This window comes from Nannospalax galili, unplaced genomic scaffold (genome assembly GCF_000622305.1).
Source record: "Nannospalax galili isolate Female #2095 unplaced genomic scaffold, S.galili_v1.0 scaffold189, whole genome shotgun sequence".
Lineage (NCBI taxonomy): Eukaryota > Metazoa > Chordata > Mammalia > Rodentia > Spalacidae > Nannospalax > Nannospalax galili.
Genome location: NW_008360331.1, coordinates 5,070,579 through 5,083,933, shown reverse-complemented (window position 1 = coordinate 5,083,933; position 13,355 = coordinate 5,070,579). Strand labels below are relative to the sequence as shown.

Here is a 13,355-nt window from a genome sequence, read left to right as displayed (position 1 = left end):
TAAAGGAAAAGAAAGAACTTGAAAGAGAAGAACAGTAGGAAACAGGCCTTAATAAGGGCGATATGGCTAAAAATTGGGTTAGTTTAAGGGAGGAGGGAGGGAAGGGTATGCAAGGAACCTAGGGGATAAAGGGAAAGAAGGAGCTCAAGAGAAGTAGGACCATAGGAGAAGGGTATTAGTAAGGGAGAAAGGGGGGAAATGGGGGCACCTTAAGTGGGAAAACCATGATGGAGGGTTGAGACAATGTGAGAGAGAAACAATGCTTAGCTAGTTTCAAAAACCAGAGAGAACCATATTACTCCTACAACCTACTGACACATTATACATAGCAGATCAAGAAATATATGTCTAGGTAAGGTTTATCTGAGAACAATGGATCTTTGCCCAAGCTATATCTACATGACACAGTAACTAAAAATACCAGACTGGTGGAACTAACCTTCTTGGGTGTTTAACAGACATACTTTGAGGTCTATAATAATTTGGTCAGAGGGACATAAAGGACACTTTTGCTCCTTGTGCTCCTAGGTCGACTAGTTCCAGGGGACTATGAGCATCTCTCAAAATGTCCTATGATGGTGGTGGGTCACCTGTCCTCTTGATCAAGGAGGCCAAGCAGACCCCACCAGATGGACTTGAACCAGTGTCCAGTCTATAAAAAAGGAGGGTCAACACAGAAGAATCATTTCCTCCATGCTTCCAAGCGAAGCCAACCATGATCGAGCAGGACCTTTGACTTATCTTCACATAGGCAGAACTGGTAAAAGAAAGGAGCCAGGGGCTCCTCCAAAGCCCATGTAACCCCTGAGGAACAGGTCCTCAAACAACCTTAAGAGTTAGTAACCCAGCACAGAACTGGGAAAATGAACAGCAGACTGCAAGCTTATCTATACTAATGTTGGCAGCTGATTACTGCTAGATGAAGAACAGCTGATCTTCCTAAAACAAGGGACTCTAGATAGGCTGAATAAACTCAGAGGATGGCTAGCACTGGGTAATGGCTGGGAACACTCAACACAGTGGACAGTAACAGGAATAAGAGAGCATATGGGCTCCAGTGGCAGGGGGAGGATATGGGAGGTGCCATTTGGGATGTGGGTATAAAGATGAATAAGACTGTTTGGAATGCTCTGTATGAAATATACACAGAAAAATCATTAAAATAAATGAGTTATATTTGAGGAAGAAGCATAATAATTTGCTTCATGTTAATTAGCAGATATAAAAAACATTACCATTGAAATCTACCTGATGAATTTATACCCATGCTCAGATGCCAAGGAACTCAGAAAGTAACTGACTGTGACTAGTAATAATCAGATATATAGAGATTAGAAACACATGTTCATCTTAGGGTCAATTGTATTAAAAATGATTTTTTTTGTATTAAACTGTGTATTTTATTAATGAAATGGAGATGTTTTTTAAAGTTTAAAACCTCATTTAATTTTATGTCTTATAGGGTTTATACTGAGTACAATATTGTATAACTGTATTAATTCAACTGTAAACCTAAAAATTTACAGCCAATTTTGAAAGAGATGCATCTTAGCTCTGGAAATTGTTATTGAATATGTCAATGCTATTGTAATGAAATACTTCTTCTAATTATATGGTTATTAAATAAATAATTAAAAAAATCTTAAAACACCTCAGTTGGTTTCATGCCCAGACTACCATGAAAAAGAAGCAGTTAGTTTCTCTCCCTGGAAGATGAAATATTCTAGAAATTTAGAATGTGTTTTGAAATTTTAATTTAAATATGTTTGTTTACTGTTTTGAGAATTCCCCAATACTTGAAAAATCAACTCTTCAGACTGGGTATGGCAAGGCATACCTTTAATCCCGGCACTTGGGAACCTGAGGTGGGAAGATTGCAGGTTCCAGGTGAGTTACATAGTAATGTCCTGTATTGCAAACAGACAGCAACAAAAATCAAACACAAAACAAAACCATCAAATCTCAAAAACCCAAACCAAATCAAAAGTAAAAAAGAAAGAAAAGTAAAAATATCTTTCTGCATTTAAAAAATATTTAAAATTTTTTTATTTTTTATTTTTATTTTATATATATGAGTGTATTTCCTGCATGTATGTAAGTGCACCTGTGTCACGAAATGTCTGCAAAGGTCAGAAGAGGGCATCAAATTCCTCTGGAACTGTTAGGGACAACTGTCAGCTGTCATCTGGGTGCTGGAAATTGAGCCCAGATCATCTGCAAGAGCAGTCAGTGCTCTTAACCACTGAGCCATCTCTCCAGCCCCCAAATAATAATAAATTTTAAACAGAGTTAATGTAAGCAGCTACTTTAAGGTGAAAAGTGAGGCCTATGGACTTTTCTCTCCATGGGTCTCTCTATGTATTGTATAAAAACAAATATGTTTTCTGTTATATAAAAAAGGGGCTGGTGAGATTGCTCAGTGGTTAAGAGCACTGGATGCTCTTGCGGAGGACCTGGGTTCTTGGGTTCAGTTCCCAGCATCCCCATGGCATCTAACAACTGTAACTCCAGTTCAAGGAGAGCTGATGCCCTCTTCTGGCCTCCATGGCCATTGCACAACACAGGTGCACTTAAGTACATGCAGACAAAGCACTCATAAACATAAAATAAAAATAAATAATAAATTTAAGAAGTTTAAAAATTATTTTTTAAGGAGGAGAGTGATTAAGGAAGACTCTGGTCTTTGAGCCTTCACATGCAAGCACACACATGTGTGCCCATGCACATGCACACATGCAAACATCCACATGTACCACATATACATGAGAAAGCAAAACAAATTAGTATTGTTTTATTTTGAAATGCATTTTCTTCTGCTTCTTCTACAGTTCTGAACTTTGCTCCAGTTCAAGAATTTACTTCCGTAATGGCAACTTGGTGAAAATGGAGACTGTATGCAAATATGTGTGACGGTGCAACTTCAAAGGAAAAATATCACAACTGCTTCATAAGTCACACTAGTGAAACAAGAAGAATCACGGGCAAAGAACTCCATTGATAAATTCTTTGGTCATTCACAAAGAAACAAAACTAGAAGCTGTGACTTGGGCAACTATGCACTGGGTGATGTGTCTCTGAAAAATAAAGCCGGGGGTCATGAAAATCTCCAAATATTTCCTATCTGGGACAGTGGCTCCATGCCTTTTTTTTTATTTGTCAAAAGGGGCATTTCTCTAGCTACATAAAAAATAAAAGAACACCAAGTTATCTTTCATCATAGAAGACAAAATTAGGAAATGTTATTTACAATTTAAGAAGAGATCCTAAAAGTAATATGAACAACTGTGCCGTGGTTCCTCCCACAGGTGTGAGATCACAAAGACAGCACTGAATTTGGGAAATGGTCTGAATTTGTCTCTGAGGAATTTGTGTGTCAGTCCTCTGTGTGACATTGTTGAGAGCTGCTGGGATCCTTAAGAGGGGCCCGGTGGACAGCCCTCCTGGCCATTCTGGCTTTTTGTCTCACTATGGGATTTCTTTTATACATACTCCTACCGTGACCTTGTTTACATGGGGTGATGCTGATAGGAGAACTCTTACCCATGCTGTTGCTGTGCTTTTTAGACTTTTTCAGCTTCCAAAATGATAAGCTAAATAAACTTCTTTATAAGTACCAAGCCACAGGCATTTTATTATAGCAACAACAACGACAACAACAAAAACCAATAAAGGGGCCATATCAGTGAACTTTGAATGAAAAGTAGTATGGTTGAGGGAGTGGTAAATGATTTATAGCTGACAATTCTGTCACCATCTTTGAAAACATTAAAATTAAGAAGGACATCTACTGTTATAAACATGTTTCACTTTCTCTTATTATTTGATGGTTAAAGAACGAATTGAGGAGATCTTAGCAGACTGCCTGAGAAGGCCTGGATCTGGCCTCCACTTGGTGGTAAGCTTCCCCAAATCACGCCATGCCCAACCCCCTAATTAGGATTACATGAGGCCCCTCCCACTTCACCAGTAGTAGAGCTCTCGGCCCTAAAGTAGGGTAGGGCCTGGGACATTAGCAGACCACCTTAGAGCACCGGGATCTAGCCTCCATGTGGTGGCAAGCTTCCCCAAATCTCACCATGCCCAACCTTCTAATTGGGATTACGTGAGGTCTCTGCCCTACAGCAGGGTAGGGGCTGAGACCTTAGCAGAGCACCTGTATCTGGCCTCTGCCTGGTGTAGTGGCTGAGAACTCAGCAGACTGCCCAAGAGTGCCAAAATCAGGCCTCCCCTTAGTGAACTTCCCAAATTGTGCTGTACTGACTGCCAGAAAGGGTCCAGACATTAGAAGGAAGCCAGAGTGTACCTGACTAGAGCCTGATTGGGGCCTCTGTGGAACCTCCTGAGTAGCTGATCCGAAACCATCCGTTCCCTTGAAAATAAAATCTGAGAGAACCTGAAACCTAGACCATCCAGCTTTACATACCCAATAAGAAAACAATCAAGACACACCAATAATACAAACAGAAGCAAACTTCAACTCAACAAAAGAAGGCTTGAGTTTCATACCACAATCATAAACAACAAAAGAAATCCACATGCCAAAATCACAATGGAAAAATAATAATATGGAAAACAAAAACAGCATGTTCCCAGAAAACTCTACCAGCCCTGTAGAGGAGCTCAACAAGGAGAACCCCCTAGAGATAACCCAGGACACAGAATTTAAAAGAACAATTATAAACGTGATAAAGGAATTCAATGAATCTATTTTATTTTTTTAATATTTTATTTATCATTATCCTCATTTTATGTGTATGAGTGTATTGCCTGCATGTATGTGAGTGCAACCAGTGTCATGCAATGCCGCAGAGGTCAGAACAGGGCTTTGGATTCCCCTGGAGCTGGAGTTAAGGATGGCTCACAGCCTCCATGTGGGTGCTGGGAATCAAACCTGGCTCTTCTGCAAGAGCAGTTAGTGCTCTCAACTGCTGAGACATTTCTCTAGCCCCTGAATTCAATGAATTTAAAGAACACACAAATAAATAAATCACACAGCCAAAAGAAGATAGGGATAAATTTCTGACTGAATTCACAAAAGAGATAGAAGCATTGAAGAAAATTCAGGCTGAAATGAAGAAGGAAGTGAAACAATAAGTCAATTTGAAACAACAGAAGAAAAGTTTCACTGCTAGAATGAATGAAATGGAAAACAGAATATCAGCACTGGAGGATAAAGTTGAAGAATTGGACCACTCAGGCAAAAGATATGCAAAATTTAAAAATACACAGGAATGGAATACGCAGGAGATGTGGAAAAGACCAAATCTATGTATCATAGGCATAGAGGAACTAGAAGAACTTCAGATTAACAGTACTGACCAGATCTTAAACAGGATTGTAGAAGAGAATTTCCCAAAATTAAGGAAAGGCATCCCCATACAAATACAATAAGCATATAGAACACCAATAGACAGGAGCAGAAAAGCAACTCCCCTTGGCATATCATAATAAAAATGCTAAATGTACAGAACAAAGAGAGAACACTGACAGCTGCAAAAGAAAAACAACTCACATATAAAGAAAAATCCATCAGAATTACAGCTGACTTATCAATGCAAACTATGAAAGCCAAAAGAGCCTGGACCAGGGTATTTCCAGTTCTAAATGACCATAGATGCCAGCCCAGAATACTTTACCCAGCAAAAATGTCTGTTATAGTTGAAGGGGAAAGAAAATCTTCCACAACATGAATAGGCTGAAAGAATATATGTCCAAAAAACCAGCCCTTCAATGAACACTTGAAGCAGTACAAAGAATGGAGAAAGGAACAACTATACCCCAGGGGCAACAAAAGAAACTAAATAAAGGTATAATTGTGGAAACACAAAATTAGACAAAGAATGCAGTCTTCAAAATGATAGCAATCAATACACATCTTTCAATAATAACTTTATCAATGGACTGAGCTCCCCAGTCAAAAGATATAGGCTAATTGAATGGATTAAGAAACAAAATCCATTTTTTTTGTTGTCTACAAGAAACCCATCTCACCTTCAAGGACAGGCACTACCTTAAGGTGAAAGGATGGAAAAGAATATTTCAAGCAAATGGCACTAAGAAACAAGCAGGGGTTGCAATTCTAATATCTGACAAAACAGACTTCAAATCAAATCTAAACAGAAGAGATAAAGAGGATCATCATTCTCATCAAAGGAACAATTAACCAAGAAGATTTTACAATAATGACATATATGCACCAAACTCTGGTGCATCCAAATTCATAAAAACAAAACTATAGGACTTTAAGACACAGATTACCTACAACTCAATAATAATAATACCTACAGGTTCAGTATCCCACTGTCTCCATTAGACAGGTCAACCAGATGAAGGACAGAGAGACATCTGAAAATAAATGATCCCATACATCAAATGGAGCTAACAGACATCTTTTGAATATTCCACCCAAGCACCAAAGAATACAATTTCTATTCAGCATCCCATGGAACTTTCTCAAAAATCGACCACATACTGGGCCACAAAACAAACTTTAACAAATATAAAAAATATTGAAATAATTTCATGTATTCTATCAGACCACAATGCAATAAAGCTCAAAATCATCTCTGGAATGGGGAAGAGAGAAGGGTGGAAATTATGTAAATGAAGTAGTACTGTGTGCGATTCGGAAAATCATTAGACTTTAAAAAACATTTTTAAAAAAGAAATAAAATAATTCCTGAAATTCAACGAAAAGGACAATACAACACAACAAAACCTCTGGGACACTTTAAAAACAGTCATAAGAAGGAGCTTTATAGCTCTAAGTGTCTACATTAAAAAATCAAAAAGAGCACAAATAAATGACTTAACATTTCAACACAAGATGCTGGAAAGGCAAGAATAAATGAAACCCAAACCCAGCAGATGAGAAGAAATAACAAAAATCAGAGCAGATATTAATGAAATAGAAACAAAGAAAACAATACAAAGACTCAACAATTCCAAGAGCTGGTTCTTTGAAAAGATAAACAAGATTGACAGACCGCTAGCCCAGTTAACCAAAAAAAAAAAAAAAAAAGCAAATCCAAATCAACAAAATCAGAGATGAAAGGGTAAACATCACAACAGACACCCCAAAAGATCCAGAGCATTATAAGGGGGGACTACTTTAGAAATCCATACTCTATTAAATTTGAAAACCTAAAAGAAATGAATGGATATCTAAAATCTTGGGAACTGCCAAAATTAAACCAAGAAGAGATACACAGTTTAAACAGACCCATAACATATAAGGAAATAGAAACAGTAATACAAAATCTCCCAACTAAAAATAGCCCAGACCCAGATGGATTTACAGCAGACTTCTACCAGACATTTAAAGACCTCCAACTAATACTACTTAAATTATTCAAAATGATAGAAACAGAGGGAGAACTCTCAAATTCTTTCTATGAAGCCAGCGTCACTCTAATACCCAAACCAGGTAAAGACACAACGAAAAAAGAAAACTATAGACCCATATCCTTAATGAACATAGATGCAAAAATTCTCAACAAAATACTTGCAAACGATGTACAGACATACATCAAAAAGATCATTCACCATGATCAAGTAGGCTTTACTCCAGAGATGCAGGGATGGTTCAATACACTCAAGCCAACAAATATCATCAATCATATAAATGGACTCAAAGACAAAAAACACATCATCTCAATAGATGCAGAAAAGACCTTGACAAAATTCAACATGCATTCATGATAAAAGTTCTAAAGGGAATTGAACAGAAGGGAACATATCTCAACATAATTAAAGCTATATACAACAAACCCACAGCCAACATGATTCTAAATGGAGAAAAACTGGAAGCATTCCCATTAATATCAGGAAGCAGACAAGGATGTCCACTATCTCTACTCCTTTTTAACGTAGTGCTTGAATCTCTTGCAAGAGCAGTAAGACAAGAGAAGGAAATTAAAGGAGTACTAATTGGAAAAGAAGAGGTCAAATTATTCCTTTTTGTAGATGATACTATACCTAAGAGATCCCAAAAATTCCACCAGAAAACTCCTAGAACTGATCAACACTTTAGTAAAGTGGCAGGTTACAAAATTAATCTACAAAAATCAATGGCCTTTCTATGTACCAATAACAATCAATCAGAGAAAGAGTACAGGGAAACCTTCCCATTCATAATAGCCTCAAAAAATTAAAATATCTTGGAATAAACCTGACCAAAGACATCAAAGATCTCTATAATGATAAATTTAAATCTTTAAAGAAAGAGATTGAGGGAGACACCAGAAAATGCAAGGACCCTCCATGCTCATGCATTGGGAGAATTAATATTGTGAAAATGACCATTCTACCAAAAGCAATATATAGATTCGACGCAATCCCAATAAAAATCCCCATGACGTTCTTCACGGAATTAGAAAAAAAAATCCTTAAATTCATATGGAAGCACAAAAGACCCCCGATAGTGAAAGAAACCCTGAACACTAAGAGCAATGCTGGTGGGATTATTATGGCAGATCTCAAAGTCTACTACAGAGCTATAGTCATAAAAACAACATGGCACTGGCACAAAAATAGACACACAGATCAATGGAACATATTTGAAGACCCTAATCTGAAAACACACAATTTCAGTCACCTGATATTTGACAAAGGTGCCAAGAACATTCACTGGAGGAAAGACAGCATCTTCAACAAATGGTGCTGGCAAAATTGGATCTCCACCTGTAGAAGAATGAAACTAGATCCTTATCTTTCACCTTGCACAAAAGTACTCTAAATGGATCAAAGACCTGAATTTGAAACTGGAAACTCTGAATCTATTAGAAGAAAACATTGGCAAGATATAGGAGTAGGAAAGGACTTTCTAAATTGGACACCAGTTACTCAGGAATTAAGGTGAATAATCAAGTCAGACCTCATAAAACAAAAGCTTCTGTACAACAAAAGAAACAATCAGGAAAGTGAAGAGAAAACCCACAGAGTGGGAAAAAAAATCTTCACCAGTGACACATCTATTATAGGTTTAACATCCAGAATATATAAAGAAAAAAAATGAGCCAGGCATGGTGTCCCATGTCTTTAGTCCCAGCTCTTTGGAGGCAGAGGCAGGCAGATCTCTGTGAGTTCAAGGCCAATCTGGTCTACATAGTGAGTTCCAGGCCAGCTGGGGCTAGAGGAAGACCCTGTCTCAAAAAGCCCGAAAAAAAAAAGGAAAAAAAGAAAGTAAATGACCAAATTAAAAGATGGGCTAAAGATCTAAACCAAGTTCTCAAAGGAAGAAATAAAGATGGATAAGAAACATCTTAAGAAGTGTTCAATATCATTAGTAATTAGGGAAATGCAAATTAAAACCACCTTAAGATTTCATCTTACCCCAGTCACACTGGCTAAGATCAAGAGAACAAATGATACCAAATGCTGGTGAGGATGTGGAAAAAGGGGAACGCTCATTTACTGCTGATGGGATTGCAAATTCGTCCAACTCCTATGGAAAGTGGTGTGGGGAACTCTTAAAACACTAAAAATAAACATGCCATATGAGCTGTTTATACCGCTCCTTGGCAGATACCCAAAGGACTCATCCTATTGTAGAGACATTTGTACAACCATGTTTGTTGATGCTCTTTTCACAATAGCTAAGAGATGGAAGCATCCTAAGTGTCCCTCAACTGACGAGTGGTTAACAAAAATGTAGTACACTTACACAATGGAGTTCTCAGCAGCAAATGAAATAGTGAAATTTGCAGGTAAATGGATGGATCTAGACAGTGTTATACTAAGTGAAATAACAGAGACTCAGAAAAACAGAAGACATGTTCTCCCTCATTTGTGGAGCCTAACACCAAATCCTTATAAACAAGTATTCCAGTCATCACCCATCAATGTACTTTCTTTTCCACAGAGATTATTACAGAGTTACATTACTAGTCACACACAGAGATTCTCTGTGAATTGCTCAAGCTTAAGTGGCACATCTAAGATGCAGCCTCTACACCTAAGACTCATGGAACATAGAACAAGGGATGAAGAGACCATTAGTGCATCTTTCAGTTCTCTTCAGTGAAGCTCCCTCATGCAACAGAGGGACAGGAGCACAAAAGGCCACAAAAAGAGTCTGCAGAATGTGGGTCCCTGGACAGGACTCTTATATTGAGGTCCACCCATCCAGGGCTCAAGGACTATTGTGGAAGAGAGGGCGGAAAGATTGTAAGAGCCAGGGAGGCGGTGCATGACCATTCAGAAATAGTCCTATAGGTGCCTGGGACCCTTCTCATACAAATCTGAAGTAATGGTGTCAGCATGCACAAGACCCATACAAACTTAGGCAGAGAAAAACCCAACACAGAACTATGGAAATGTATAGCAAGCCTGGATTTTAGTTGAAGAATTATCGGCAGCTGATTACTGCTGGGTGAGGAAGAGCAGATCTTCTTGAACAGAGAGAGAGACTCTAGATAGGCTGACTAAACCCCAGTGGATGAACTTGCACTGAGAGACACTAACTTTACATAATAGGGCTCAGCACAAATGACAAAATGTATGAAGTACAGTGGAGGAAGGGAGGGCTATGGGAGGGTGCCAAAAGGGAATGGCAAGAGAGTATAAAGACGATTTTATGTATGAAATACACAAAAATTCAATTAATAAAAAGTAAAAAAACCCTGACCTATAGAGGGGAGGTAACAGGGTATAAAAGACTTTGATTTTGATTTCTTCAGAGCTCTGTGTTTTAGGTACAAACCCATGGAGCCAAGTGCTAGTGGAATCAACTGATTTCTGGAAAGAAAAAAAAAAGAACAAATTGAAACTAAGATTGAAAGGATGGGAGAGGAGAGAAATAGATGTACCAGGGTTTGAGCTGTTCCTGCACAGTCCAAGGAGAAATCCACACCTCCGCCTGTCAGTTCAGTGATGACATCCTGGATGGGTTTGTTTAGGTCTCTGGGATTAAGGCAGTCGGTAGCTCCCAGGGCTTTGGCTTTTGGAAACTTCTCACTGTTGATGTCAACAGCTATAATTCTGGAAGCTCCTGCTATTTTACACCCAATTACAGCAGAAAGACCCACACATCCGAGGCCAAAGACAGCGCAAGTGGAACCCGGGGTGACCTGCAGGAAGCAAAGGTATAGAGCAAGCTAAAACTGCTGGTCTCCTTCATTTCTCATGGAGGACGGTACAACGAGGACTTACATGTTTAAATACAAGATTGCTAGAAATCGATGATATATCCAGTGGAGAAAACATACCCACATGAAAACAGATGTACTCCTACCTAAGTCTGTAAAATTATTTAAGCGTCATTAATATTTAAAAGTTCATTGGGAGAAAACCCAAGAGAAAAGGATCCCCTTGTTTTGCTTTTCCCTTCCATGGTATTAGTACAAAATTCAAAAGCCCGTGTATTCTAGAGTTATTTTCTTTTCTACCAAAACTGGATCATAGGTAACTTGGCATCTGTATTTCTAATAGACTTAATTTTGTTGTATTAGCATTACAGTTGCTTTGGAATGACCACTAATACGAATGGACTTTAACTATCAATGGACTCACTTCCTGAATTATCAATTCATTTAGGTGGAATAAAGTCCAAATGTCTTTGCATGGAGTGAAGGCTGTTTGTTTGCTTGTTTGAGACAGTCTCACTATGTAGGCCAGAGTGATCTTGAATTCAAGATCCTCTTGCTTCAGCTTCTAGACTGCTATAATATAAGCATGTGCTATAGCACCTGACAAATTACTGCTGACCTTTGTTTATCTTCCAGCTCCAGCTCCAGGATATTCCAGAGCAACAGCCCCATGAATGGTGGCCCTTTCTTCTCCTCATGCCTTAACCCACTCCTCCTTCAGCCAGTGTACCTTTTATCTTATTTCCCTAAATTAAAATGTAGCCTGTCATTCTAGGCCTGGCTTAAATGATGATTACAAAACTCTTCACTCTTCAGTCAGAAATCAGTACCTATCTTTTTGCTTTGCCTGTGTCATATACAAGAATTTATTATCTTCCATAACTGATTCTTCTCCCCCTCCTCTCCCTACAGGCTTTATTTAAACCAGCACTCATATGTATGTGGCTTACTAGGTCAATGCTTTATATATACAATATAATTTAATAAGCCCATGAGTATTTCTAGTCAGTGTTATTCTAGAGAAGTCTAACATTTAAATCACAGAGGTTGAGTGGAGATAGAGCTCATTGGTACAACATTTGCCTGGCATGTGCAGAGCTCAGGGTTCAATTCCAAATACAGAAAGTAATCACAGAGGCAATAAATGATATAGTTAATTATAGAGGCAATAAATGATACAGCTAGGGCTTGAAGATAATTCTAGCTCTTTTACATAACACTGTCTCCCAGTAACCCTAGTAGCCTAGTATTTAATAATTTACCTTGGCGTTATTGATTGCAGCCCCATAGCCTGATGAGAACCCACATCCAATCAGACAAACTCTCTCTAAGTTTGCTTCATCATCAATTTTGGCAAGATTAGCCTCTGACACCACAGTATATTGAGAGAACGAACTGACTCCCATGAAATGGTAAATTGGTTTTCCTTTGCAGGTAAACCTGCTGGTACTGTCTTCCATTAGTGCTTGATCAATAGTAGGATTTTCAAAGTTACTAGAAAAGAAAAAGACGCAAAGAAGAAATTCACGGGACATGGATCATTTTCCCATAAAATATATTGGGCATCATATATTTGTCATGACAATTTTATGGAATCAACTGGAAAAATTGAGAAAATAATTGGATGCTTTTCACATTAATATATTGTCTTTTAGAACTATTTTAGCAATAATAGCAACAAGCTTTAATGGTTCTTGTGTATCAGAAACTCTTGTGAAGCTATATTGTCTTTTTCTGTTGTTGTTTTGAGACAGGGTCTCCCTGTAGTACCGGCTGACCTGGAACTCACTATGTAGACCAGGCTGGCCTTGAACTCACAGAGATCCACCTGCCTCTGCCTCCCAAGTGCTGGGATTAAAGGTATGAGCCACTGTGCCAGGCTGAAGCGATATTGTCTTAACTCATGTTTTTTTTCTAATAGGAAGTTCAAACTGAAATAGAGAGTGCAATGAACCACATGACCTCCTCCTAGCTCTGGTCACTGTCATGCTGGACAGTCGGGCTTCACCCTCCACAGCAGAGTTCTTTCACATCACACTGTTTTGTTAGTCCTGAACTATCTCAGTACAGAGCTCCTGAAGAGTCTTTCAAGTCCACATATTGCATTTGTTTATGATACCTCTTTTAATGTATACCCACCATCTTGCAATTTACTTGTTGAAAAAAATGAAGTCATTTGTCCCATATTTTCTCCCCGTGATTTTTTTCTGATCACATTCCTGAAATCTGCATTAATATGTTTCTGTGTCTCTGAACCTCTTCTTAAAC

The 13,355-nt window shown here is 38.3% G+C and overlaps 1 protein-coding gene across 1 annotated transcript in view; it reads right to left on the bottom strand.

Annotated features, from left to right (window-relative positions):
- Adh4 (alcohol dehydrogenase 4 (class II), pi polypeptide) overlaps positions 1–13,355 on the bottom strand; it is a 31,214-nt gene that overhangs the window by 11,154 nt on the left and 6,705 nt on the right. The window contains exons 5-6 of the mRNA XM_008826176.2: positions 12,350–12,581; positions 10,809–11,069 (exon numbers count right to left, since the gene is read on the bottom strand). Of these exons, the coding sequence (XP_008824398.1) occupies positions 10,809–11,069; positions 12,350–12,581 (493 nt within the window). The remainder of the gene's footprint in view (positions 1–10,808; positions 11,070–12,349; positions 12,582–13,355) is intronic.